Source organism: Puma concolor, chromosome C1 (genome assembly GCF_028749965.1).
Source record: "Puma concolor isolate L17-30 chromosome C1, mPumCon1.1.hap2, whole genome shotgun sequence".
NCBI classification, from domain to species: Eukaryota; Metazoa; Chordata; class Mammalia; order Carnivora; family Felidae; genus Puma; species Puma concolor.
Window position 1 is genome coordinate 37477428 of NC_141674.1, and position 27925 is coordinate 37505352.

The 27925-nt window shown below is 39.3% G+C and overlaps 1 protein-coding gene across 13 annotated transcripts in view; it reads right to left on the reverse strand.

Moving 5' to 3' along the window:
• The window catches only part of STIL (STIL centriolar assembly protein), a 69486-nt gene that overhangs the window by 21374 nt on the left and 20187 nt on the right, over positions 1 to 27925 (reverse strand). For 9 of the 13 annotated variants that reach the window (XM_086716900.1, XM_086716903.1, XM_086716907.1 and 6 more), the window contains 7 exons: positions 27144 to 27294; positions 22263 to 22372; positions 17900 to 18014; positions 14980 to 15918; positions 9267 to 9432; positions 5910 to 6141; positions 3415 to 3486 (listed from right to left, as the gene is read on the reverse strand). In XM_086716900.1, coding sequence (XP_086573026.1) covers positions 3415 to 3486; positions 5910 to 6141; positions 9267 to 9432; positions 14980 to 15918; positions 17900 to 18014; positions 22263 to 22372; positions 27144 to 27294 — 1785 coding nt within the window. The remainder of the gene's footprint in view (positions 1 to 3414; positions 3487 to 5909; positions 6142 to 9266; positions 9433 to 14979; positions 15919 to 17899; positions 18015 to 22262; positions 22373 to 27143; positions 27295 to 27925) is intronic. The other 4 variants (XM_025931954.2, XM_025931965.2, XM_086716908.1 and 1 more) reach the window with 3 other exon arrangements.

The following is a 27925-nucleotide window of genomic DNA, read 5'->3' on the forward strand; positions in this document are numbered from 1 at the left end:
ATGTCAGTTACTGAGTTTGCCTTACTCCATCTTTAGCTAGATGATAAAAGTAATTAGGCACTAAGGCACTGTTCTAAGTGCTTTACATATATTAACTTATTTAATCCTTACAACAACCCTATGAGATAGGTGCTTTTATTCTCTCCATTTACAGATGAGAAAACTGAGTCATCCATAAATTATGAAACCTGCCTACAGTCACACTGCTGTGATTCAAATCCAGGCAATCTGACACCTGACCCCATGATCTTAATCATAATCACTCTTCTAAACTGCATTTTCAAGAATCTTAAAATATCTGTTTAGGGGCACCTGGGTGGCTCAGTCGGTTGAACATCGGACTCTTGATTTCAGCTCAGGTCATGATCCCAGGGTCATGGGATCAAGCCCTGTGTTGGGCTCTACACTGAGCCTACTTGAGATTCATTCTCTCTCTCTCTCTCTCCCTCCCTCCCTCCGCCCTTCTCCTTCATTCATCCTCTCCCTAAAATTAAAAAAAAAAAAAGACATACATATGCGTATCTGTCTTAGTGTTTAACATAGCAAGCAAAAACAAAAGAAAAAGAAAAGAACCAAAACATTAAAGATTTTAACCTCAAAATATTTAAGAATAAAACAAAATTTTATTTTATTTATCTTTTTTTTTTAAGGTTTTGTTTTTGGGGCACCTGGGTGGCTCAGTCAGTTAAGCAGCCGACTTGATTTCAACTCAAGTCATGATCACATGGTTCATGAGTTCAAGCCCCACCTTGGGTTCTGTGCTGACAGTGTAGAGCCTGCTTGGGATATTCTCTCTCTCTCTCTCTCTCTTTCTCTCTCTCTCTCTCTCTCTCTCCCCCCCCTCCCCCTCTCTCTCTGTTTTTCCTCCACTTGTGCCCTTTCTCTCTCTCAAAGTAAAGAAACTAAAACATTAAAAATAAAGATTAAAAAAAATTTTTTTTTTGAATTTTTTTTTCAATGTTTTTTTATTTATTTTTGGGACAGAGAGAGACAGAGCATGAACAGGGGAGGGGCAGAGAGAGAGGGAGACACAGAATCGGAAACAGGCTCCAGGCTCTGAGCCATCAGCCCAGAGCCTGACGCGGGGCTCGAACTCCCGGACCGCGAGATCGTGACCTGGCTGAAGTCGGACGCTTAACCGACTGCGCCACCCAGGCGCCCCTAAAAAATTTTTTTTTAATTTTAAGAGAGAGAGAGCACTCATGCACAAGTTGGGGAGAGGGGCAAAGGCAGAGGAAGAGAGAGAGCAGGAGAGAGGAGCAAAGAGAGTGGGTGAGAGAGTCTTAAGCAGGCTCCATGCTCAGTATGGTGCCCAACTCCAGGCTTGATCCCATAACCCTGGGCTCAATCCCTCAACCCTGGGATCATGACCTGAGCCGAAATCAAGAGTTGGAGGCTCAACTGACTGAGCCCTCCAAGGCACCCCTAAAAGATTTTATTTTTAAGTAATCTCTACACCCAAAGTGGGCCTTCAGCTTACAACCCCGAGATCAAGATCACATGCTCTACCGACTGAGATAGCGAGGCACCTCAAATCAAAATTTTACAAGATGACTCTAGGGCACCTGGGTGGCTCAGGCATTAAGCATCTGACTTCAGCTCAGGTCATGATCTCACAGTTTATGAGCTTGAGCCCCACATCGGGTGACCTCAAGCCCTGCTTCAGGTGAGCACAAGCCCCACTTCCGGTAAAAACACAAGCCCCAGGTTTAGGGGAAAAAAAGGAGCACCTGGGTGGCTCAGTCGGTTAAGTGTCTGGCTTCAGCTTGGGTCACAATCTTGTGGTTCATGGGTTTGAGCCCCACATCAGGCTCCGTGCTGACAGCTCAGAGCCTGGAGCCTGCTTCAGATTCTGTGTCTCCTCCTCTCTCTGCCCCTCCCATGCTCATGCTCTCTCTCTGCCTCTAATAAATAAACGTTAAAACAACAACAGGGGCGCCTGGGTGGCTCAGTCGGTTAAGTGTCCGACTTCAGCTCAGGTCACGATCTCGCGGTCCGTGAGTTTGAGCCCTGCGTCGGGCTCTGGGCTGATGGCTCAGAGCCTGGAGCCTGCTTCTGATTCTGTGTCTCCCTCTCTCTCTGCCCCTCCCCCGTTCATGCTCTGTCTCTCTCTGTCTCAAAAATAAATAAACGTTAAAAAAAATTAAAAAAAAAAAAAGAAAAAACAACAACAACAACAACAACAACAACAACAACAACACAAGCTCCAGGTGAGCCCCGTTTCTCTCCCTCTCTCTCTCTCTGCCCCTTGCTCACTTTTGTCCTCTCTCCAAAAAACAAAAATAAAAATAAAAAATAAAAGATGACTCTAATAATACAGCAAGTGGTATACCCAAAGTATTTTTTAAAATGTTCTATTTATTTTTGAGAGGGTACGAGTGGGGGGGGGGGAGAGGCAGAGAGAGGGGGACAGAACATCCGAGGTGGGCTCTGCACTGACAGCACAGAGCCCGATGTGAGGGTCAAACTCACAAACCGCGAGATTACAACCTGAGCTGAAGATGGACGTGCCACTGACTGAGTCACTCAGGTGCCCCCGAAGTATAACTTCTAAAAGAAAAATAAGGTTTGTTTCACATGAAAGCCTATAAATACCACTACTCTTCAGCGGCAAAAAGCTTTTAATTACCAACTTTCCTTCAAGGCAAATAAATTTATCCCTCATAGACTGCTTTAACATCAGAAAGAGAGATCCAGGAAGACATCGAAGGGGGACAGGCAACCCGGATGGCTAGGTGCCATGTATGAACACTTAGCAGTGGGAAGCACATCATGAATCAGACCACATGTTTGGGAAGAATCCTACAGAAGCACCAAAGCCACTATGGACAACAATGGAGACAGTATTTAATCCAAATCAATACGTTATTGCTGAACAAAGATCAGATTCATATCTAGCTATGTGTTGGAATCAATAGAGCTGATTAACTGCCCTGAAAAAGCAATTAACTAACATTCTACCAATTAACTGAGATATGTTTCAAAAGTTAAAAACCACATTGGATTGGAGATGTTTATTTTTTTTTTTTCAACATTTATTTATTTTTGGGACAGAGAGAGACAGAGCATGAACGGGGGAGGGGCAGAGAGAGAGGGAGACACAGAATCGGAAACAGGCTCCAGGCTCTGAGCCATCAGCCCAGAGCCTGACGCGGGGCTCGAACTCACGGACTGTGAGATCGTGACCTGGCTGAAGTCGGACGCTTAACCGACTGCGCCACCCAGGCGCCCCGGATTGGAGATGTTTAAAGTTCTGACTTAGAAACTACTTCAGGGGGAAGACACCCATAATGTTAGAAAGAAGTCTGCAGTTTACAGAAGTCCAGAAGGAGAAATAAGGATAACCATAGTTCATTCCTTTGTTCTGTTTCTATAATTAGTCCAAATAAAATGTGGATCTATCTCGGGGCTCACCTTAAATTGCTCTTCCTATCACAGAACTCATATGAAGTAGGTAACATGGGGAACCATACACTAGGTCGAGTTCTAAAGACACAGAATATGGTAATCAGAATAATTAAAAATGTCAAATATTATCACAAGGCTTATAATTTAAAAAAATAATCAACTGTCTGCCCCACGCCATCCCACCACCAAATTCACCTCTTTTAACTGCTGTTGCATGTGGTGTGTTACACCTACATCATTCCTCTACTGTCAAGATGCACTCTATGTATTCTACACCTGATCCCTTCCGGCACTTCCACAAGTCCAAGTGCCTTCGCCTCCTCTGGCCTTGACTATACTAACCGGTTTCCCTACTTCCATTCTAAACCCCTTTAGTTCATTTGACACAAAACAGCTATTTAAAAAATGAAAAATCAGGGGCGCCTGGGTGGCTCAGTCGGTTAAGCATCCGACTTCGGCTCAGATCATGATCTTGCAGTTTGTGGGTTCAAGTCCTGCATGGGGCTCTGTGCTGACAGCTCAGAGCCTGGAGCCTGCTTCAGATTCTGTGTCTCCCTCTCTCTCTCTGTCCCTCTCCTGCTCATGTTCTGTCCCTCTGTTTCTCAAAAATAAATAAACGGTAAAAAAAAAAAAAAAAAAATCAGATCACACTACTCTATTGTCTAAAATACACCCAGGCTTTAATAAGCATAGAGTAAATTCAAAGCTCCTTTCTACATAATGTAAAGCCCCCACATAATTTGGTTCCTGCCTGTATCTCTGACCACAGTTCCTAAGCTCTCTCTCCCTCAGTCACCATATCTGCTGATGAGAGAAACAAAGGCAAGAGAAATGTAACATAAGTTAAATCTCTTTACAGCTTGCAGCCCCCTGATAGACACCTGAAACCTGCAGAGTGTGACCTTCCTCAAGCAACTCATGGCTGCCTTACTTCCTTAATGTTTTTGTGTTATTAAAGACTAAAAATAAGAGTAGCCTTGTCTTAACAGTAGCTAGCCCCTCAAGGTCCTGAAAGCCTTGGTTTCAAATTCCTTAGAAACTACACTATCCCTAACCCCACTAACTTAAAAGTATATAATCAGTCACTCCTCACAACCCCAGTGCAGCTCTTTCTGCCCACAGGTTCTGTCCTGCTGCTATAGTTAAATCACCCCTTTGCACCAAAGAGGCCTCAAGAATTCTTTCTTAGCCGTTTGCTCGAGAACCCCATCATAGCCACAACGGCTTTCCTAATTGTTTCTTGAACGGTCAAGCTCATGCATACCTCAAGGTCTACACTTGCTATTTCCTCCACCTGGAACACTCTTCAGATGTTCTCATGGCTGGCTCCTTTTCATCATATTAGTCACTGTTCAGATGTTATCCCTCAGCGAAGGCTTCCTTCACCATGCCCTACTTAATATATCCCTCGCTCCCATGCCACCATCCCAGTCACATTCCACTTAATAATCCTGGTTCTTTTTTTCTTTGTAATGTTTATTTATTTATTTTGAGAGAGAGAGAGAGCGAGCATGTGCATGAGCAGGGGGAGGGGCAGAGAGAGAGGGGAGAGAGAATCCTAAGTAAGCTCTGCTCTGTCAGCACAAAGGCTGATGCGGGGCTTGATCTCATGAACTGTGAGATCATGACTTGAGCAGAAAACAGGAGTCAGATGCTCAACCAACTGAGCCACCCAGGCGCCTCCCTGGTTTATTCTCTGAAGAGAGTAGTATTCTCTGAAGAGCAGTAATCATTATATGACATTAAATTATGTGTTACTTATATGGTTATTGTTTGTCTCTTTTAAGTCATGAAAATTCCATTAAGTTAGCAGCTTTTCCTGACCTACTGCTCATCTCTAGGGCTTCGTTCTATGGCAGCACATATCAGAAGCTCAAAGATATTTGAATTTGTTTCTTAATTTCCTGAGGATCTTAAGTTACTTTGAAATCCTTGTTTAATAAAAAAAAAAATTCATAATGAAAAATTTCAAACACAAGAGAATAGTATAACAAACTATTATACACAGTTTTAAAAATTGCCTACTTGCAACCAATCTTATTCCAATTATCCCCTCAGCCATTTCATCTCCCACCAGATTATTTTGAAGTAAATCTCAGATAACATTTCATATATAAACACCCAGTCTGTATCTTACAAAAATAAATTCATAGATATATAAATTTTTGCAATATGCAGAATCTTTAAAAATTCACAAAATTCAGGGCCCATCTCCATCTGGGATCTAGCTATCAGAATCTACAGTAAGGCGTAGGCATATGTATTCCTGAAATTTTCTTCAGATATTCTGATTCAGCCAGACTGTAACACAACCAAAGATTGACATCTGGGAATGGTTCTAGAAGAGTCAGAATTGTCGATTACATAAGAACCATCTAAGCAGAGTCACTACAGCTGAAAATACCATTTACAAAACGAAGTTTCTGAGTTAGAACACCAAAAGAATATTAGAATTTAAAAAGAAAAACAGGAGGATGAATACTGAATCGAAGACACCTTACTTGGATACAGAATGTGGCTGATTAAATTCTTCTTCCGCAGCAATGTTGCTCTCTTCAAAGCTGGGAATATCAACTGCTTTTAATGAAGATGAACTACCTGGAGGACTTGTGACTCCATTATTAATATCAACAGAAAAATTCATGTCCTCACTGGAAATCTTTGTATCATCTTGCCTCAGCTGAGATTCAGGCTCTTGACCATCGCCTGCTGCATTCCAAAACAAGCTGGCACCTAGAGGTTAAATGATGAGCCAGATACTGAAACAAATATTTTACTATAAAAATAAACCTCTGACAAACCTCTAAGACTAACTCTATTATTTTAACACTATTACCTAGAAATGTCTTCAGATTATATTTTTTTCAGAAATGCCATAAAGACATTAGGTGAAAAAACAGAAAACTGGTGCACAAAGGTAAAGGGGACATTCTGGGCCCTCTCTTCAAGATATGTGGCTCTCAAATGATGTGTTTTACATATTAAGGTTCTGAATATGATTTGGAGTGTATGTATGTGTACTGAAAACTGCTGTTATGAAAAACAAGGGAAAATAATATAAATACAAATTCCTAGGCTCTGTGATTTTTATCCTTAAACACGGTATTTATGAGACTACTCAGGGGCATATCAGGCAAGTATTAAGAATCAAATGTTTCCCAAACTTTATGGAGCATTTGCACAATTATTTGCAGAACTATTTACATTTACTCTTATTGGCTTACTGTTTTTCTTTAAACCAACTCACTTTATTTTTACCTAGCTTTACCATTTCTGTGAAACCACAGATTTGATATGCTGTATTTTTCCAATACTCATAAGAATAAATGTATCTACAAAATATAAAACATTCATCTTTAAACCATCCCAAATTATCTTTTGAATCTGAGTGGTATGCATTCCACAACTTGGGAAATACTGCTATGCATAATGACTTAAAGAAATAGTTAAAATCAACAAGTACATCCAAGTCAAAATGGTTTCTACTTTGAGGGTCAACCTGGGTGATTAAAAAAAAATAAATTAATAAATGAATGATTTAATTTTGTATTCATGAAACATTAAAACCTGCATTAAGAAAGGACAATTATAAAAAAGTTACATGAGTGCTGCTACTCTTCTGGAATATTTATCAATATATACCTTCAGGAAACTAAGTATCATTGTAGAAGAAACATGTTTCTAAAAGTCACTTATTCTAATGATTATTAATAACGCATTTTTCTGCATATAAGTAATAACCACCCTAGACCATCCAAGCTGAATTACTGAATATGAATCTATGCAGTTTCAAAATAATTTCAGAATGTAAGTTTAAACATGTAAATGACTTCATTCAATGATCTTTTATTCAGCACACATGATTCAGGCATCATGTTAACTAATGAGATACAATAGTGAATAAGGTAGTGTTTCAGATCACCAAAGCTTACGGATGAGAAGCAACTGTAATATAGTAAATAGAGAGTTTTATAGGAGCAAACATAGATGTTTGCTATCTATGTACGTTTGGTTGGCTCACGATACCCGCAGCTCCTTGTCCACCACCCCTCTACATTACACACACACACACACTTTCTCTGGGGACTACCACCCCTGCAATTAACAAAGGTAGGACTCCAAAAGACATGTTCCTATTATGTGCTTCTCACCCCCCCTTACCGCTGAACCAGGAATTAAACCCTAATCCAAACTAGGCCATTCAGGTTCTCTGCAATTTGAAACAAGACTGAAGACAGTAACCTGGTTTGTGTAACACATACCCTTTGGAGCTTTGGGTGAGCTGTATTTTAAGATGCAAAGCAGTGAAGAAAGAATGAGTAAATCAGCCACGCACAATAGTTGAACAGTCCTAATGGTATTCCAGTTTCCAGTTCTAGTTTTTTCCTGAAGTCCAGCCCCATTCTTGGCCTTGGTTTTCATGAAACATCCTCATATCCTTCCAGTAAATTCCCCTTCCTTGCTTAAATTATTTCAAAGTGGTTTATATTACTTGCAGCCAAAGAATCTTGACTAATATTCAGTAATAATTGACTTACTGTACATGAGGTTCTTGCTCCCCTCCCTCCGTGCTCCCCTCCACGTGGATAGTTAACAAATGGGTTCAGAAATAGAATACAGAAATCTGCCTTCTTTCTTTTTTCTCCCTCTCAAATCTTTACTTTCCAGCTCAAATCTCCATCTGCTACTTTTCCAAGTCTTAGGTCATCAGCTCACCTCCACTCTTCTGATGTTTGAGTATCACCATCTTCATTTCCAAAAGCTGCTCAAATGCAACAGATATTTACACTGAACTCATCCTCTCTTCCCTGCTTCCCTAGGTCATCTAGGCTGAAAATCCTAGGATAACTTTTATTTTCATCTTTAATAAACTTTCAATGTTAGAATAGGTCTAGATTGATAGAGATGATAATACAGAGTTCCTGTACACTCTCCTCACCCAGTTTCCCCTGTGCCATCTTATGGCACACTTTTCAAAATCAAGAAACCAACGTTGATGCATGACAAAAATCTCCAGATTTTATTTGAATTTCACCAATTTTTCCACTAATGTCCTTTTTCTGTTCCAGGATCCAAACCAGGGTATTACACTGCAATTAGCAGGAGTACTTTTGAATCCTACACCTCCTCCAACTGCCACATCCAATTAGTTACCAAATCTTATTAACACCCTGCACAACTCTTTCTCTTCATTATTGTCACCATCACTCTATGTACTAATAGGCATCTTGCTAGATCTTGGGGACATTCTTGAAGACATTCTTAAAGATCTCAAAGGGTCTGGTGATGAGCAAACATGCAAGCAAACAAATATACATCATTTACATTATTAATTGATTTTTTAAAAAGACCTTCAATGATGCATACCAAATAAAGGAGACTTTCCTTTTTAAAAGATGTAATAAAGGCTCTCCATAAAATATTACAGTACTAGACAATTCAGAGCCTGTGTTTTCTCACTGTGCCCATACTATTTTCTCTACCCACCCTATTCTGCCATCTCTCAATTCCACCTACTAAAATCCTACATACCCTTCAAGGCCCAGAGTCAGTAACACCGCATAGATGAAAAAAACTTTCCCTGATCCCTCAAACCACAGATGATTTTTCTTACAAGAATTGGGTCCAGCCTAGGAATGTATCAAATACTATGTATGATGTCATGTGGTTTCACATTTGTTTTCAAATACAGTTCTCTTTCATGAAGAGTAAAATTACACAAAGACTTAAACAAGTGATACTCTCATCACCCTGGTTTTGGTTCTATTTGTACCATGCACCAATTTCAACATCAAAATTTTAAAAGTAGATATGAAAAGCATTTTTTAAAATTCCTTCCAAATAAAAAAAACAATTACCTGTGCTCACAGCAATGCTCACACTTTTTCTCATGTGCAAGCCAGGAGAAGACTGTGCTTCCATGGAAACCAGCTCCATCTGTCTTGCTGCTTGTGCCGTGTTTTCAACAGAGGTTGTCTTAGGGGAACAGGGCTGCAGAGACTGTGCCTCCAATAAACGCTGAATCTGTATCAATTAACAACATATTTTAAACTGGCCATGGAAGGAATCACCAAATTGCAGTGGAGTTTAAAAATGAATTACAAAGTGTCCCAATTACAAATAGGTGGCTTTTAACTAGATTTTTTCACATTTCAGTCAGATCATACCATAAAACTTATTCAATGCAGAAATCACTATCCTTCATTATTAAGACCCACTTAAGTGGGCTAAATGTAAATTTTATTTTATTTTACTATTTATTTATTTATTTATTTATTTATTTATTTTAGTTTTTTCTTTTTTTTTTTTTTTAATTTTTTTTTTTCAACGTTTATTTATTTTTGGGACAGAGAGAGACAGAGCATGAACGGGGGAGGGGCAGAGAGAGAGGGAGACACAGAATCGGAAACAGGCTCCAGGCTCCGAGCCATCATCCCAGAGCCCGACGCGGGGCTCGAACTCACGGACCGCGAGATCATGACCTGGCTGAAGTCGGACGCTCAACCGACTGCGCCACCCAGGCGCCCCTATTTTAGTTTTTGAGAGTGAGTGTGAGCAAGCAGGGCAGGGGCAGAAGGAACAGGAGAGAATCTTAAGCAGGCCCCACTCCTAGCGAGGAGCCCAACATGGGGCTCGATCTCATGACCATGAGGATCATGCCTTGACCCAAAATCAAGGGTTGGACACTCAACCAACTGAGCCACTCAGGCACACTTTTATTATTTCTTTTAAAGTAAACTCCAGGCCCAATGTGGGGCTTAAACTTATAACCCCAAGATCAAGAGTTGCATGCTCTACTGACTGAGCCAGCCAGGTGTCCCATGGCTAAGCATAAATTTAAAAGTGAAACACAGGGGCACCTGGCTGGCTCAGTCGGAAGAGCATGTGTCTCTTGATCTCGGGGTTGTGAGTTCAAGCCCCATGCTGGGTGCAGAGATTACTTAAAAAAAAAAAAAAAAAAAATTAATAAACCAAAAAAAGTAAAAACATGAAGGTATTTAGATTGACATTCATAACTTTAAACTTGTGTAAAAAAGCCTAAATGTTAGCACTTCAAATAAATATTTCAAGAGTGCCTGGTTCGCTTAGTCAATTGAGGGTCCAGCTTCGGCTCAGGTCGTGATCTCATGGTTCATGAGTTCAAGTCCTGCATCAGGCTCTGTGCTGACAGCTCGTAGCCTGGAGCCTGCTTCGGATTCTGGGTCTCCCTCTCTCTCTGCCCCTCCCCCACTCTTTCACTATCTCAAAAATAAACATTTAAATAAATAAATAATAAAAATTTCATTCCCATTCCACCTACAAATCAAAAGTAAGATAAGAGCTACACTTAACCAAATATTCAACATTTTTACACAAGGTTCTTCTTATAAAGGTTAACCAGAATAGCCCATGTTTGGCTGTGCTAAGCTGGAATTATTAGTTTTTTTTAATGTTTATTTATTTTTGAGAGAGTGCAAGGGGGAAGAGGCAGAAAGAGAGGGAACAGAGGATCCAAAGCAGGCTGTGCACTGCCAACAGCAAGCCCAACGCGGGGCTCGAACCCATGAACTGCGAGACCATGACCTGAGCCAAAGTTGGAGGCTCAACAGACTGAGCCACTCAAGCACCTCACAACTGAAATTATTAATAACAGTAGTGAATACTTACTGTTCCCTGTTTACAAGATACTGTATGAAGAGTGTTTATGTACAATTAATACAACCATCCCATGAAGAGTGTACTATTTTTTAAATGACATTTTTTTTTTAAGTTTATTTATTTTGAGAGAGAGAGTGCTCACATGAGCAGGGGAAGGGCAGAGAGAAAAGGAAAAAGAGAATCCCAAAGAGGCTCCACACTGTCAGCACAGAACCCAACACAGGGCTCGAATTCTCGAACCATGAGATCATGACTTGAGCTGAAACCAAGAGTTGGACACTTAACTGACTGAGCCACCCAGGTGCCCCAAGAACGTACTACTATTTTAAGTTTACTTATTTTGAGAGAGACAAAGACAGCACAAGTTGGGGAGAGGCAGAGAGACAAGCCTGACACAGGGCTCAAACCCACAAAACTGTGAGATCACAACCTGGGCCGAAACCAAGAGTCGGATGCTTAACTGAGCCACCCATGCATCTCAAGAACGTGCTACTATTAAACACACTTTACAGATAAGAAAACTTGAGAAATTAAAAATAAAGTCACTTGCCCAGAACATGTAACTAATAAGTAGCAATGCTAAGGTTCAAACACCAAGTTTTCTTTACTCTTTTTAAAACTGAAATAGAATTCACATACCATTTAAAACTCATCCCTTTAAAGTATACAATTCAGTATTTTTTAGTAAAGCCACCACAAGTTTGCAACCATCACCACCATCTAATTCTAACTCTGTAACCATTAGCAGTCACTCTCTATTGCCCATCCCTAGCCTCTGGCAACCACTAATTTACTTTCTGTCTCCACATATTTGCCTATTCTAAACATTTGATATAAATGAAACCACATAATATGTGGCCTTGTATTTTGCTTCTTTTACTTAGTATAACATTTTCAAAGTTCATCCATGTTGTTGTATCTACCAATACTTTGTGGCTGAATAATATTCTGTGTGTGGATATGTCACAGTGTGTTTATCCATTCATCAGTTGATGGGCATTGAGTTGCTTTCACTTTTAGCTATTATAATGTTACTATGAACATTTGTATATAAGATTTTATGTGCTCATATTTTTTCATTTCTCTTGGGTATATACTTAGGAGTGGAAGAGCCTCACTTTTTAAACACTGTGATTTTCTACTTCCCTGTAAATTACACTAATGTGTTTAATTCGTCTCACTTATTTCAGCAAATTAACTTTACTAATATAAGAAAATATACGTTATCCACAAATTATCAAGATAGGTAGAAATACAGCCTGCATTAATAATACAAAATAGCCTATGTACTTATAGTGGTTTGTAGCATGGACTTTGGTGTCATGATGTAAGTTTAAATCCTACTCTGCTACCTTTTGGATAAGCTATTTAACCACTATGAGCTTCAATATCACCTAAAGCTAAAGTAGTCGTAAGGATTAAGAGACAAATAAAATAGTTGTAACTTTTTGATTGCTGACTACAGTCAGGTCCTACACTAACCACTTGATACACGTACATACACACATACACACACATAAACTCATTTAACCATCAAATCTACATGTAATAGCAATCACTGCTCCCAATTCACAGATGAGAAGAGTGAGGTTTAGAGAAATCACACAAGAAACACTTGATAATAAAGCTATAGTGATTAACTAAATAGTACTGGTGCTGGAATAGACAGGCAAATCAATGGAGAATATGGTACAGAAATAGATACAAATACATGGTACTTCTATTATAAAAAAAATATATCTCCAATCATTAACAAAAGATCCATTATTCAATAAATATATGAGGCCAGTTATCTGATTATTAAAAAGGGAAAAACCTCTTATCTCACATATCAAAATAAAGCAAAAAATATAATTCTGAAGGGGGAGAGAAGATGAAGAATATAGTTTTTACAATCTGGAAGAGAAAAGGGCTTTCTAAACATAATTAACACCCAAAAAGAAAATGATAAATCTAATTATATCTAAACTGGAATATTCTGTACAAACAAATGGTTAAAACACAAAACATTTAACATAAACTGTAAGAAATGCTTACCACATACATATGATAAAAAATCAATTTCCTCAATATACAATGAGCTCTTTAAAATTTAATTAGAAAAAAACCTAAAATGGGTAAATGACAGACTTTATACAAAGAAAAAATAGCCAATAAATAATAAAATGATCAATCTTGATTATAATAATATAGTGCAAATTAAAACAATTTCTACTTATGACTGATACTCATTTTTTATTTAAGAGAGAGCGTGCGAGCAGGGGAAAGGGGTGAAAAGAGAGAAAGAAACAGAGAAAGGGAGAATCTCAAGCTGAAACATTTAGCTACATTAAAATTTCTGCCAAATATCTGTAAGGGTTTATAAAAATCAAGCTTATATTCTACAATTTCAGAGAATTTACCTAGGTTTAAAAAACAGCAAAACTACATTTTTCTCAAGTGTCTCATCTATACCATTTTTAAGCAGCATTTTTATTTATTTATATTTTATTTATTTTAAATACTTTGAGAGAGAGAGAGCACACGCACAAGCATGCAAGGGGGGGAAAGGAGAGAGAGAGAGAGAGAGAGAGAGAGAGAGAGAGAGAGAGAGAGAGAGAGAAGAGAGAACGAACCCCAAGCAGGCTCCACACTGCCAGAATGGAGCCCAACACAGGGCTTGGCCTCAGAAATGAAAGATCATGAACTGAGCCAAAATCAAGAGTCTTTTAACCAGCTCAGCCACCCAGACACCCCTATTTATATATTTATTTTTAAGTTTACTTATCTAAGTAATCTCTACACCCAATGTGGGGCATGAACTCATGACCCTGAAATCAAGAGTCCCATGCTCTTCTGACTGAGTTAGCCAGGTATCCTTAAGCAGAATTTTTTATATATCATTACCTTTTTTTATTTTTGCAAAATGCAAAACAACTTTACAAAACAAAGATGTTAAAAAATCATACATGCATATAATGCCGATTATACATATATTTGCACAGTTATAGGATGATGGAAGAAGTATAGAAGAATATATTTCAGGTTGTTTTCATTCATACTCATGGGAACGGGAAGGAAGATGGTAGGGGATTTGGGGTACGTATGTGGAAGAAAGGTGCCAGTAAGGAAAGGAAAAAAAAAAAAAACAGCACAAGACTGAATGGTGTAGAATATAATTAAAAGACTAAAAACTGCCATAAATGCCTGAAGAAAGGAAGCATTTCATAATATAATGAATGAAATCCATCTAGTATAGATACACAGAAGATGTTCCGGAACTACTCTTAAAAGGTACACTGGCTGAAACTTATTAAACATACTACAGGGTTGACAAGTTAGAGACGCATCAGAATCCATTATGCAGGCTTTATATCTAGTGGTATACCAAGGTCTAGTAAATTACATAGACTTTCTGTTAGAGGCAACAAATGAAAAGAAAAATGCAGTTATATTGCAGGTTAGGATACACACCAGGCAGAGAAGAAAGGCCTGCTTTCTACTCCTGGTTCTACTCCTAACTAGCAATGTGTCATTGGCTAAAGTATACTCTCTCTAATCCCTTTTGCATTTATCTGTAAAACAACAAGAACTAGAATCCACTTTCCAAGTTTCCTTCTAGTTCTGATATTCTACAATTTTTTTTAATGTTTATTTATTTTGAAAGACAGAGAGAGCAAGCAGGGGAGGGGCAAAGAGAGAGAAGAAAGAGAATTTCAAGCAGGCTCTGAGCCATCAGCACAGACCCCAATGGGGGGCTCTAAGTTAGTTACGAATCAGGAGACTGACCTGAGCAGAAATCAAGAGTCAGACACTCAACCAATGGAGCCACCTGGACACCCCTGATATTCTACAGTTTTACTCCATAAAATGTAATTACTGAAGAATTGCCAGTTATTTTTAAGTAAAAATATTAATACCAAGAACTTAGAAGAAGTAAGAAAGCTTGCAAACCTGTGCCTGAAGCAGTCTCAGCTGTCTGTCCTGTTCTGTGAGGAACCTATATGCATCCGGAGACAGTCCCATCATTCCATTATCTGGCCCGGTCTTGGGTGTGTGTGTGCACACTGCACAGGGCCGTGAGTTACATGCGTCCACGTGTGAAGGCAGTCTTGCCACAGGCGATGGTTCTACAGTGCTGTGGGGAGGGCAACCACCCGTGCTTCCCTGGGGTCTCGAGGCTATAGGACTACTTGAAGCACAGAATGCATTAGAGTACAGAACTGGATATCCACCTGGGTGAAATAACGAATGTTTGTGAAGGGCTTCAGACTGGAGGTCTTGAATGGACCCTACTGTATTCATTCCTTGCCAAGAATTTACTGGACTATACTGAATATGGCCATGATGCTGACAACAACTGCAGACATTTGTAGAGTAGTAAGATGGTGGTGGTGGAGTAGGTATCTGAAGTTCCATTGGTCTTCCTGAATTACAGGATGAAAAAACAAAATTGTGTGGGTGGGACTGTGAGGCAAGAGAAGACTGCTTGGAATTACATGTGGAGGATCCTATAAGATATTCTTCTTTGTGTAAATTTGTATCAGGAGATGGCCCATTAAGAGAAGATGGTTTACCACTGTTCCTGTTATGGGGGTTCCCTTTTTTACAGGTAGATGATTGTCTTACTTTGCCATGTCTTAAAGGAACAGTGCTCTGGGTTAACTGATTTGGTAACCCTCTCAAGGAAGGCTCTCCAGCTTTAGCTTCTAGGCTGTGTTCGTCATCGTAAAGCTGGGGTTGCAATGGATCCAAGTGTTCAGAGTGGTTAATCAACAAAGAAGGGTTTTCATTATTCACCATTTCCAATGGCTTAGGGAGAGGATTTGATTCTAAGAAATTGCCATCCAACACAAGCGAAAGTTCAGGAACTGATGGTTGGATCTTAGAAACCTATAAATGGGAAAGAAATGAAAGAGGGAAAGTATTTTTTAGGATGCCTCACTTTCTTCACACTAATATTTTCCAAATTATATCCAGTTACTTATTAAAAAGTGTTTATTCTTTATTTAGACAGTTGACACATATTTTCTGGGCATCTTCTACGTGCCAGCACTAGGAATGTAACTGTGAGGAAAATAAACAAGGTCCCTGCCCTAACAAACTTACTTAACAATGGAATTCCTTTTATTGGAACACTGATTATTGTTGCTTAAATCACATAACACAATATGGGAAACTGTTTTATAATAGACTTTTTTTTACCCTCTCCCCGTAAAAAAAATTATCGCTGGCAGAATGCTTTAATAGATCTAGTAGCAAATAATGTTTCTGTATCTTAGGTAATAAAAGATCTTTCAATAAATATTTCAGAATATTTTTCTACTAAGTAAAATTATTCACTGTTCTTCTTTTTATCAATACCAACTAGTAATTGGAAGAGCAGAAAAAAGTAAACAATACTCGCTGTGGTAAATTTGGTTATAATTTGATAGTAATTTTTAAAAATCTTTCCCATTCCTGGGGCACCTGGATGGCTGTTGGTTAAGTGTCCAACTCTCTCTCTTTTTTTTTAATGTTTGAATGTTTAGTTATTTATTATTATTATTTTTTAATGATTTTTTTTAATGTTTATTTTTGAGACAGAGACAGAGCATGAACGGGGAAGGGCCAGAGAGAGGGAGACAGAATCTGAAACAGGTTCCAGGCTCTGAGCTGTCAGCACAGAGCCCGACGTGGGGCTCGAACTCACAGACTGCGAGATCATGACCTGAGCCGAAGTCGGCCGCTTAACCGACTGAGCCACCCAGGCGCCCCTATTTATTATTCTTAAAATCATGTTCATTTATTTGTTCTTGAGAGAAAGAGACAGAGTGCACAAGGTGGAGAGGGTCAGAGAGAGAGGGAGACACAGAATGTGAAGCAGGCTCCAGGCTCCAACCTGTCAGTGCAGAGCCTGATGCGGGGCTCGAGCCCACAAACCATGAGATCATGATCCAAGCCAAAGTCGGATGTTTAACTGACTGAGCCACCCAGGCGCCCCTAATGTTTATTTATTTTTTATAAAGAGAGAGAGAGAGAGAGAGAGAGCGCACGCATGAGCAGGGGAGGGCAGGGAGAGAGGGAGACACAGAATCCAAAGCAGGCTCCAGGTTCTGAGCTGTCCACACAGAGTCCCACATGGGGCTTGAACTAACGAACCATGAGATCATAACCTGAGCCAAAGTCAGTGTCTTAACTGATTGAGCCCATCCTGGCGCTCCCGACTTTTTTTCGCCTCAGGTCAAGATCACAGAGTTCATGGGATCCAGCCCTACGTCGGGCTCTGCACTGATAGTGCAGGGCCTGCTTGGGATTCTCTCTCTCCCTTTCTTTCTGTCCCTCACCTACTTTCTTCTAGTAAGTAATTAGTCCAATTAAGGCACAACAATTCTACAATCAAAAAATTATGACAGATTAGCAATCTCCAAAATCAAGTATCATGTTTTCTCAGATTTGGTTAATAAGAATCACTGTCAAGTTCTGGTGGTAGTACAGAATGTTGAGTCTACATGGGTTTTTTTAAAAGCACCAGGTTCTGAAACCAAACCTCCTGAACTACTAGCTTTACTGAATTCCAATTTTACTACTTACTAGTTGTTTAATACTGGGCAGGTACTTAACCAATCTGTGCCTCAGTATTCTCTGGAAGTAGTAATAAAAAGTACTTATTACAATATGTACACACATATGTATATATATCGCATACAATAATTACATATACTTGTGAGAAATATCTGTATCTATATATATAGATATAGCCACATTGATATATAGCTAGATACATCTTAGAATAAAAATTGAATAAGCTTCAGGTAATATTATTGAATGCTTTAACATGAAGAGATTTTCGGTTTCTAAACAATAGGTGGGTTCTTTATAAGATCAGTGATACCTTCTGACTCACAGGATGAGGACTAGGAATTGGTCTTGGAGAAAAATCTTCATCTTCAACACCAGAGTCATGATCATTTATTGGCATTTTCCCTGGAGATAACTTTTGGGAAGACCTAAAAAATAGAAGGGAATAAAGAAAAGTCTTCAGTAATCTTATTTGTTCATTTGTTCTTTCTTTTTGAAAGTGAATAAAGTCCTTTAATAAACCAGAGTAGTATCTGGATCATTTAATTTAGTATTTGACAACCATAAATTATTTTTTTTCGGGCCAGTGTTAGCTGCCTAGGAAAGCTGGTGCAGTCAGATTCATGCTTAATAAACTACCTCTCTTTGCCTGATCGCGGGAAGTTTACAAAATATCAGGGGCACCTGGGTGGCTCAGTCAGTTACACATCCGACTTCAGCTCAGGTCATGATCTCACAGTCTGTGAGTTTGAGCCCCGTGTAGGGCTCTGTGCGGACAGCTCAGAGCCTGGAGCCTGCTTTGGATTCTGTGTCTCCCTCTCTCTCTGCCCCTCCCCTGCTGGCACTCTGTCTCTCTCAAAAATAAATAAACATTAAAAAATTTTTAAAAATATATATGTATCAACAGTTACTGAGCATCTTCCGATTAACACTTTGAGGAATGTAGTTATAAATAAGGCATAGGGCTTGCCATAGCAAAACTTTAGGGGTGCCTGGGTGGCTCAATTGGTTGAGCATCTGATTCTTGGTTTTGATTCAGGTCATGATCTCAGGGTCGTGGGACTGAGCCCCTTGTCAGGCTCGGTGCTGAGTGTGGCACCTGCTTGAAATTCTTTGTCCTTCTCCTGTGCACGTGTGCACAGTCTCTCTCTCAAATTTAAAAAAGAATTATAATCTGGTGACAGAGCTATACATTCACTGCATTAAACACTGTGTTAAAAAGGGAACTTAAGAGAGAACTACTACACTTTCCTGTGCACTGATAGCTGTGATGGGAGAGCTTGGAGACATTAACTGAGGTGCCTCCTCCTACTGAGTCAGTTGTAGTCATTGGGTCACAGCTGCCTGCTCCAATAGAACACAGACACGATTTTGAGTACTGAGTTTCAAAAGCCAAAATTAGAGTTTAAAATTAAATTTGGAAGACTATATGCATCAGATTTTTTTGCATCCTAGATAAAGTCTCAATAGGATGAGTTCAGGGAAGAGAAAAGCCAGAAGGAAGCTAAAAGAGCATAGACATTGATGGAATCCCTAGAAAGTGTCCTACATCCTGTCTCTCTGGTCAGGGAGCACAAAGAAGCTCCCAGGTAGGAGGTGTGACAGCAGAAGAGACCTTTGCCTAAACCCTGGTGGTCTGGAGAAGCAAACACAGAGTTCTTTCTGCACCAAGGTGCTGCAATGAAACAATCCGAATGTCTGCATGGTGTGTTTAAGCAGTAGGGTCTGCACTCAGTCCCATAAAGTTCTCCCCCTACACCCAAGAAGGACATGGAGAATATTATTGTATCCCCTGTGCTTCAGGGTAGCACAGACATGACAGACAACCAACGACCTGACTAGAGTAAGGAGGTCACAGCAGAAGCCTGCACAAACCTACTGCCAAAGACCAGACGCAAATGAAAACATCTCAGCAGATGGCAGCTTGGATGGATGATAATCATGTCACCCCAGGACACTACTACTGGCACAGCATTAATTCCTCCAAATTGCATATAACCTCAGAGGAAAGAAGACAAACAGAACTTGAATTACTGAAATTTGGTTTCTATAACCAATTGGGTGGTCAAATTAGAAATTAAGTTCAATTACTTTTAAAAAGAAAAAAGTTAACATTTTTTGAACACCTGAGTTTGTGGCAAGGAATTAATATTTGCTACATATTTACTTGTGGTAACACAAACATGTAAACACACATAAAATTTCTGACATTCAGCAATAAAATCCATTTCTGAGCTTTTGTAGGACCCAAGGCAAAAAGAAAAAACTTTATGTTGTATAACTATAACATCAGTTCTTTAGGTGAGATGAACATTTTCCTAAAATCTAAAAATGATCATTCCTAAAGCTCTGATCAGAGTTGAAAACTGGCAACATTTTCAAAAACAATGTTAAAGAAATTGGGGCACTGGGGTGGCTCAGTCTGTTAAGTGTCCGACTTCAGCTCCAGTCACGATCTCATGGTTTGTGAATTTGAGCCCCGCATGGGGCTCTGCTCCGACAGCTCAGACCCTGAAGCCTGCTTCAGATTCTGTCTCCCCCTCTCTGTGTGTCCCTCCCCCACTTATGCTGTCAATCTCTCTTTCAAAAGTAAGTAAATAATTTTAAGAAAAAAATGAAGAAAAAAAAAAAAGAAATTATAAGTGTCTCCTAAATTTGGCTTTTTCTTCCATAAATAATCCATAAAATCTTGAATAAAGACTTCAAAAGACAGTGATGGTATTCCTGAAAACCTGTAGGAACATAGGTTTCCGGTGATCTAACCTATTCCCAGGATAAGTTAAAATGCCCAAAGACGGAGAGAGCACACCTCGGGTATCTGTCTAATCTTCAAAACCTGTAACTATGTTTACCGCACTTGGGAAAAGGAAGTTTGCAGATGTGATTAAGTTAAGGATCTTGAGATATGGAGATTATCCTAGATTACCCAGGTAGGCTCAATGTAATCACAAGGGCCCTTATACAATGGAGGCAAATGGGTCAGAGTCAGAGAAGAAGATGTGAGGATAGAATAAGTCAGACAGAGATCTGAAGATGCTATACTGCTAACTTTGAAGACAGAGTAAGGGGCCACCAGACAAGTGATGCACATGGCCTCTAGAAGGTGGAAAAGGGAATAAGATGGATTCTCTACTAAAGCTTCCAGAAGGAATGCAGCCCTCTCACCACTTTGACTTTAGCCTCAAAGACCATTTCAGACTTGTGACCTTCCAAACTGGAAAATAATAAATCTGTATTGTTTTTAAGTTGGAAGTTTGTGGTAATTTCTTACAGCAGCAAACAGAAACTAATACAGTTCAGTCATAATTCCCATTTTACAGATGGAATAATGATGTATAGAACCAGGACTTGAATGCAGATGTCTTATACCATAAACTGAGCTCACAACTATTATGTTGTGACCTCTATAAATAATTGGTATAGTTGGCATTTATTTTAAAATCATATCATAGTTAATTTCCACCTACAGAATCAAGTGATAAATGAATCCTATAAAAAAAATCAAGCCATTTTCTCAATCACCGCAATAACCTATAATGAACCTTACACCTCCTGTTTTGCATGCAAGATACTAAACAGTATTATAAAGGGACCCAAAGACAGGTTAAGGTTATATTCAAAACGTTGAGAAAAGGACAAATTAACCACTAGGGCAAGTTAAAATAACATTTGTAGGAGTCTCTGGCTGGCTCAGTCAGTAGAGCATGTGACTCCAGTAATATGGAGAACATTCAACACTTCATCACTGGACTATAAATTTCACGAGGGAAGAAATCATGTCTGTATCTGTTTTTAATACCACCATGTCTCTAGTCTTTAGCACATTACCTGGCATACAGGAGAATACATAAGAAAGCTGGGATAGGGATATGAAGGGTTAATTTTATGTGTCAACTTGGCTAGGCCGCAATAACCAGATATTTGGTCAATCGTTATTATAGATGTTTGTGTGAAGTTACTTTTAGACGAGATTAACATTAAAGTCAGTAGACTCCAAGTAAAGCAAATGATCCTCCAAAATGTAGACAGGCCTCATCCAGTCAGCTGATGGCTTTAATAGAACAAAGAACGACCCCCTGCAAGAAGAGGGAATTCTGCTGGCAGATTTGGACTCTAAATGCAACTCTTCTCAGCCTCTACAACTGCAGGAACCAATTCCATAAAACAAAGCTTTCTCTCTCTCTCTCCCTCCCTCTCTCTCTCTCTCTCTCTCCATCCTGTTGGTTTTTTCTGGAGAACCCTAATACAATGGAGTATCTTTTTTTTTACCGGGACAAGTATATACTGACCCAAAAAATCACAGCCAGTATTCACTTAATACTCCCCAAGAGCATTTTCTTTTTTAGGTAGAGAAGTTTTTTTACCACAGTTTCTCGGATAGACCCAAGTTTAAAACTACAAGTCAGAGAAGAACAAACAGAAGGCAAACTACACAAAAACAGAAGCTTCTTCCTAAGCAAGATAATTTCTTGACACTTCCTGCCCCTATGTAATAAAGCAACTCAAATGACAACTACATTAAAGTTGTCACTTCATCCGAGTATGAAGTAATGCATGGACATCTTATGATAGAAGATAATACAATCAGTTTCATCAGATTAGGGAGTTACTTTCATTACTCATTAAAGCTAATGAATATAATAAAAAAAAGTACACATGAAAATAGTATCTTTTACCTTTTAATTGAAAGATTCTTGGAAACTTTGTTGAAAAACTCTGTTTCTGCATTTTGGCTTTCAGCAGTCAGTTCAAAATGGATTGACTTTTTATCAGAAGGTTCAACATTCTGAAATAAAGAAGGGCATACTTGGAGAGCTGACTTAAATAGAAACAACAGAGAATTCTATTTAGATGAAAAGTAGCTCTGAGGGGCACCTGGGTGGCTGTCGGCTAAGCCTCTGACTTGATTTCAGCTCAGGTCATGGTTCGTGGGTTCAAGCCCTGAGTCAGGCTCTGTGCTGATGGCACAGAGCCTTCTTGGGATTCTCTCTCTCTCTCTCTCTCTCTCTCTCTCTCTCTCTGTCCCTCCCCCACTCCTACTTTTATGCTCACTTGCTTTCTCAAAATGAATGAATGAATGAATGAATGAATGAAAAGTAGCTCTGAAACAACGGGAAGTAGGAGACTTATTTCTATTACTGTAACCTTTTTTTTTTAAATGTATTTTTTTTTAATTTTTTTTAACGTTTATTTATTTTTGAGACAGAGAGAGACAGAGCATGAACGGGGGAGGGGCAGAGAGAGAGGGAGACACAGAACCGGAAGCAGGCTCCAGGCTCTGAGCCATCAGCCCAGAGCCCGACGCGGGGCTCGAACTCACGGACCGTGAGATCGTGACCTGAGCTGAAGTCGGATGCTTAACCGACTGAGCCACCCAGGTGCCCCATACTGTAACCTTTTTAAAAAAATTGTTTTTAAAATTGAGATATAACAGACACGTCACATTAGTTTCAGGCATACAACATGATTTGATATTTGTATATACTGCAAAATGCTCACAATAAGTCTAGTTAACATCCATTACCGTACAAAGTTATAATTCTTTTTCCTTGTGCTGAGAACTTTCTTTTTTTTAAGTGTTTATTTTTGAGAGAGAGAGAAAGAAAGAGTGTGTGCAAGGGGCAGAGAGGGAGACAAAGGATCTGAAGCAGGCTCTGTGCTGACAGCACAGAGTCTAGTGCAGGGTTCAAACTCACAAACTGTGAGATCATGACCTGAGCCAAAGTCGGACGCTTAACCAACTGAGCCACCCAGGTGTCCCGCTTTTGCTGAGAACTTTTTTTTTTTTTTATTTATATATGAAATTTATTGTCAAATTGGTTTCCATACAACACCCAGTGCTCATCCCAAAAGGTGCCCTCCTCAATACCCATCACCCACCCTCTCCTCCCTCCCACCCCCCATCAACCCTTAGTTTGTTCTCAGTTCTCAACAGTCTCTTATGCTTTGGCTCTCTCCCACTCTTTTTTTTTTTTTTTGTTCCCCTCCCCCATGGGTTTTTCTTAAGTTTCTCAGGATCCACATAAGAGTGAAACCATATGGTATCTGTCTTTCTCTGTATGGCTTATTTCACTTAGCATCACACTCTCCAGTTCCATCCACGTTGCTACAAAAGGCCATATTTCATTTTTTCTCATTGCCACGTAGTACTCCATTGTGTATATAAACCACAATTTCTTTATCCATTCATCAGTTGATGGACATTTAGGCTCTTTCCATCATTTGGCTATTGTTGAGAGTGCTGCTATGAACATTGGGGTACAAGTGCCCCTATGCATCAGTACTCCTGTGTCCCTTGGATAAATTCCTAGCAGTGCTATTGCTGGGTCATAGGGTAGGTCTATTTTTAATTTTCTGAGGAACCTCCACACTGCTTTCCAGAGCGGCTGCACCAATTTGCATTCCCACCAACAGTGCAAGAGGGTTCCCGTTTCTCCACATCCTCTCCAGCATCTATAGTCTCCTGATTTGTTCATTTTGGCCACTCTGACTGGCGTGAGGTGATACCTGAGTGTGGTTTTGATTTGTATTTCCCTGATAAGGAGCGACGCTGAACATCTTTCATGTGCCTGTTGGCCATCCGGATGTCTTCTTTAGAGAAGTGTCTATTCATGTTTTCTGCCCATTTCTTCACTGGGTTATTTGCTTTTCGGGTGTGGAGTTTGGTGAGCTCTTTATAGATTTTGGATACTAGCCCTTTGTCCGATATGTCATTTGCAAATATCTTTTCCCATTCCGTTGGTTGCCTTTTAGTTTTGTTGGTTGTTTCCTTTGCTGTGCAGAAGCTTTTTATCTTCATAAGGTCCCAGGAATTCACTTTTGCTTTTAATTCCCTTGCCTTTGGGGATGTGTCGAGTAAGAGATTGCTACGGCTGAGGTCAGAGAGGTCTTTTCCTGCTTTCTCCTCTAAGGTTTTGATGGTTTCCTGTCTCACATTCAGGTCCTTTATCCATTTTGAGTTTATTTTTGTGAATGGTGTGAGAAAGTGGTCTAGTTTCAACCTTCTGCATGTTGTTGTCCAGTTCTCCCAGCACCATTTGTTAAAGAGACTGTCTTTTTTCCATTGGATGTTCTTTCCTGCTTTGTCAAAGATTAGTTGGCCATACGTTTGTGGGTCTAGTTCTGGGGTTTCTATTCTATTCCATTGGTCTATGTGTCTGTTTTTGTGCCCTGCTGAGAACTTTTAAGATCTACTGTCTTAGCAACTCTCAAATATATATTATTAAATATAGTCAACATGCTGTATGTTAGATCCTCATGTCTTATTTTAGAACTGAAAGTTTGTACCTTTTTTTTTTAATTTTTTTTTTAACGTTTTTTTAATTTATTTTTGAGACAGAGAGAGACAGAGCATGAACAGGGGAGGGCAGAGAGAGAGGGAGACACAGAATCTGAAACAGGCTCCAGGCTCTGAGCGGTCAGCACAGAGCCTGACGCGGGGCTCGAACTCACGGACCATGAGATCATGACCTGAGCCGAAGTCGGATGCTTAACCGACCAAGCCACCCAGGCACCCCGAAAGTTTGTACCTTTTGACTCCCTTCACCCATTATGCCCACCCCAAACCATACTGCAACAATATGTTTTCTGTATCTATGAGTACAGTTTGATCATTTTTTTTCACTTAGCATAATACCATGTTGTCACAAATGACAGTATTTCTTTTTTATGGCTGAATAACACTCCACCGTGTGTGTGTGTGTGTGTGTGTGTGTGTGTGTGTGTGTGTATACACACATTTTCTTTATCCATTCATCCATCAATGGATACGATACTTAGGTTGCTTCCATGTCTTGGCTACTGTAAAATAGTATTGCACTGAATATGGGGGTGCAAATACCTTTTCAAGTTTGTGTTTTCATTTCCTTTGGATAAATATCCAGAAGTGTAATTCCTTAAATATGTTAGTTCTATTTTTATGTAACCTTTTTAAACTGTCCATTTCCCTGCTACATAAATGAAAGCGAGAACTTAATTACCTGTATTATGTAACTTAATAATCAGGGACTCAGTGAAAATAATAACTGAACTGAGGATATAACATAAAGAATGAGTAAATGATATATGTCTCTAAAATGGAAGTAAATTATTAGACCTCACTTAAAATAATTGTATTTATAATTAAAATACAAAAACTTGATTCATGAACTGATAGCCTATAAATGAAATTAAAGAAGGCACAAAGGGTGCCTGGGTGACTCAGTCAGTTAAGCATCTGACTCTTGATTTTGGCTCAGGTCATGATCTCATGGTTCGTGGGTTCTGCACTGACAGCAGAGAGCCTACTTGGATTCTCTGTATCCTCTTCTCTAACCCTCCCTCTCTCAAAAATAAATAAACAAACATTTAAAAAAATAAATAAGGCACAAAATAATATCAGAGCGAAAACACATGATTATTTAAATATATTCAATATTTTTGTTATAAAATACAGAATTAAAAAAAAAGTTTTATTTAAGTAATCTCTACACCCAACATGGGGCTTGAGCTCACAACCCCAAGATCAAGAGTGGCATGCTCTTCTAAGCCAGACAGGTGCTCCCAGAATTTTTTTTATTACTGGTTTGACCTAGGACAATCAATCATTTTACTGAAAAGTGGTCTTTGAATGTTTTTACATCATGACACTTATGGTTTCAAAGATCTACTTTTTCTGTGACCATCACCTAGATGTATTTTTATGTGTTTTATGAGCTATAGCAACAATCTATTCTGATTCCTAGGATTATATATAAACACTGACTTTCTTTAATTTTAGAGACAGAGAGAGGAAGACAGAAAGCGACAGCACACAAGTCAGGGAGAGGGGCAGAGGGAGGGGGAGAGAGAATCTTAAACAGGCTCCGTAATCTGTGCAGAGCCCAGTGTGGGGGTCAATCCCATGACCCTGGGATCATGACCTGAGCTGAAACCAAGAGTTGGATGCTCAAATGACTGAGCTACTCAGGTGCCCCTAAACACTGACTTTCAAATGTGAGAAGCCATTTGTTATATCTACACATTTAAAAAATAACAGGGCACACAAAATGCAAAGATCACAAACTAACTCTCAATATCATAAAATGATATATAAATTTCTTGATACTCTTCAAAGGTTTCAGAAAAAATTGGGTAAGCTATTCTGCGGAAAAGCTCTGATCTTGTATTACAGTTTGGTTCTGGAGACATGGTCTAAAATTTAAATTTATAAAACGATATTAACCATAAATGAAGTTAATATTTAATAAGAATAATTATAAACAAAGCCTAATAGTCTGAGTTACTATTTATTTTAAAGGGTAAAAATCATTGGGTTTAAACTGTCAACAGGCAACCCTAACTAGTGATTACATGTTAGGAATCAGGGGCACCTGGGTGGCTCAGCTGGTTAAGTGTCCGACTCTTGGTTTCAGTTCAGGTCATGATCTCATGGTTCGTGAGACTGAGCCCCGTGTCAGGCTCCGCATTTACAGCACAGAGCCTGCTTGGGATTCTCTCTCTCTCTGCCCTTCCCCCGCTTGCTGTTTCTCACTGTCTCAAAAAAAAAAAAAAAAGTGCTAGGTAATCAAATCACTTACTTTGAAAAGATGTAATGTTTCCTTGCTGGTTAGTAGCTGGAACTGAAGGTCAGATGACCTGCCATCACAGGGGAGGCATTCATAAAACTCAGGATCCTTATGTGTCACAGAATAGAGAACTATAATGAAATTTCCAGATTCTGAAAAAACCCTGGACAAAAAAATGCCATTAAGTTAAAATTTACTGAGGATAATGAAAGTACACTTTTAAGAACTCCTACAAGAGTCTCTCAACCTAATTAATAAACTACTTAAACAGTCCAATTTTGGGAAGAAAACTGGGGAGCAAATTTATGCTTACTTTTTTAGTGTTACTGATTTTTAATTTTTATTTTATTTTTTTTTATTTTTTATTTATTTATTTATTTATTTTTTCAACGTTTATTTATTTTTGGGACAGAGAGAGACAGAGCATGAACGGGGGAGGGGCAGAGAGAGAGGGAGACACAGAATCGGAAACAGGCTCCAGGCTCTGAGCCATCAGCCCAGAGCCCGACGCGGGGCTCGAACTCACGGACCGCGAGATCGTGACCTAGCTGAAGTCGGACGCTTAACCGACTGCGCCACCCAGGCGCCCTGATTTTTAATTTTTAAAATACACTTTATTATAAAGTACATATTCCTTGTAAAAACTTTAAGCAAAATAGGGATATATAAAATAGAAAACCAACTCACTTTATGGTTTAATGTATATAATTTTCTCCCAGGCATGCGAAAACATCTTATACAATCTAACAAAAATAGACCATACCATACATACTACAGTTGACCTTTGAACATAG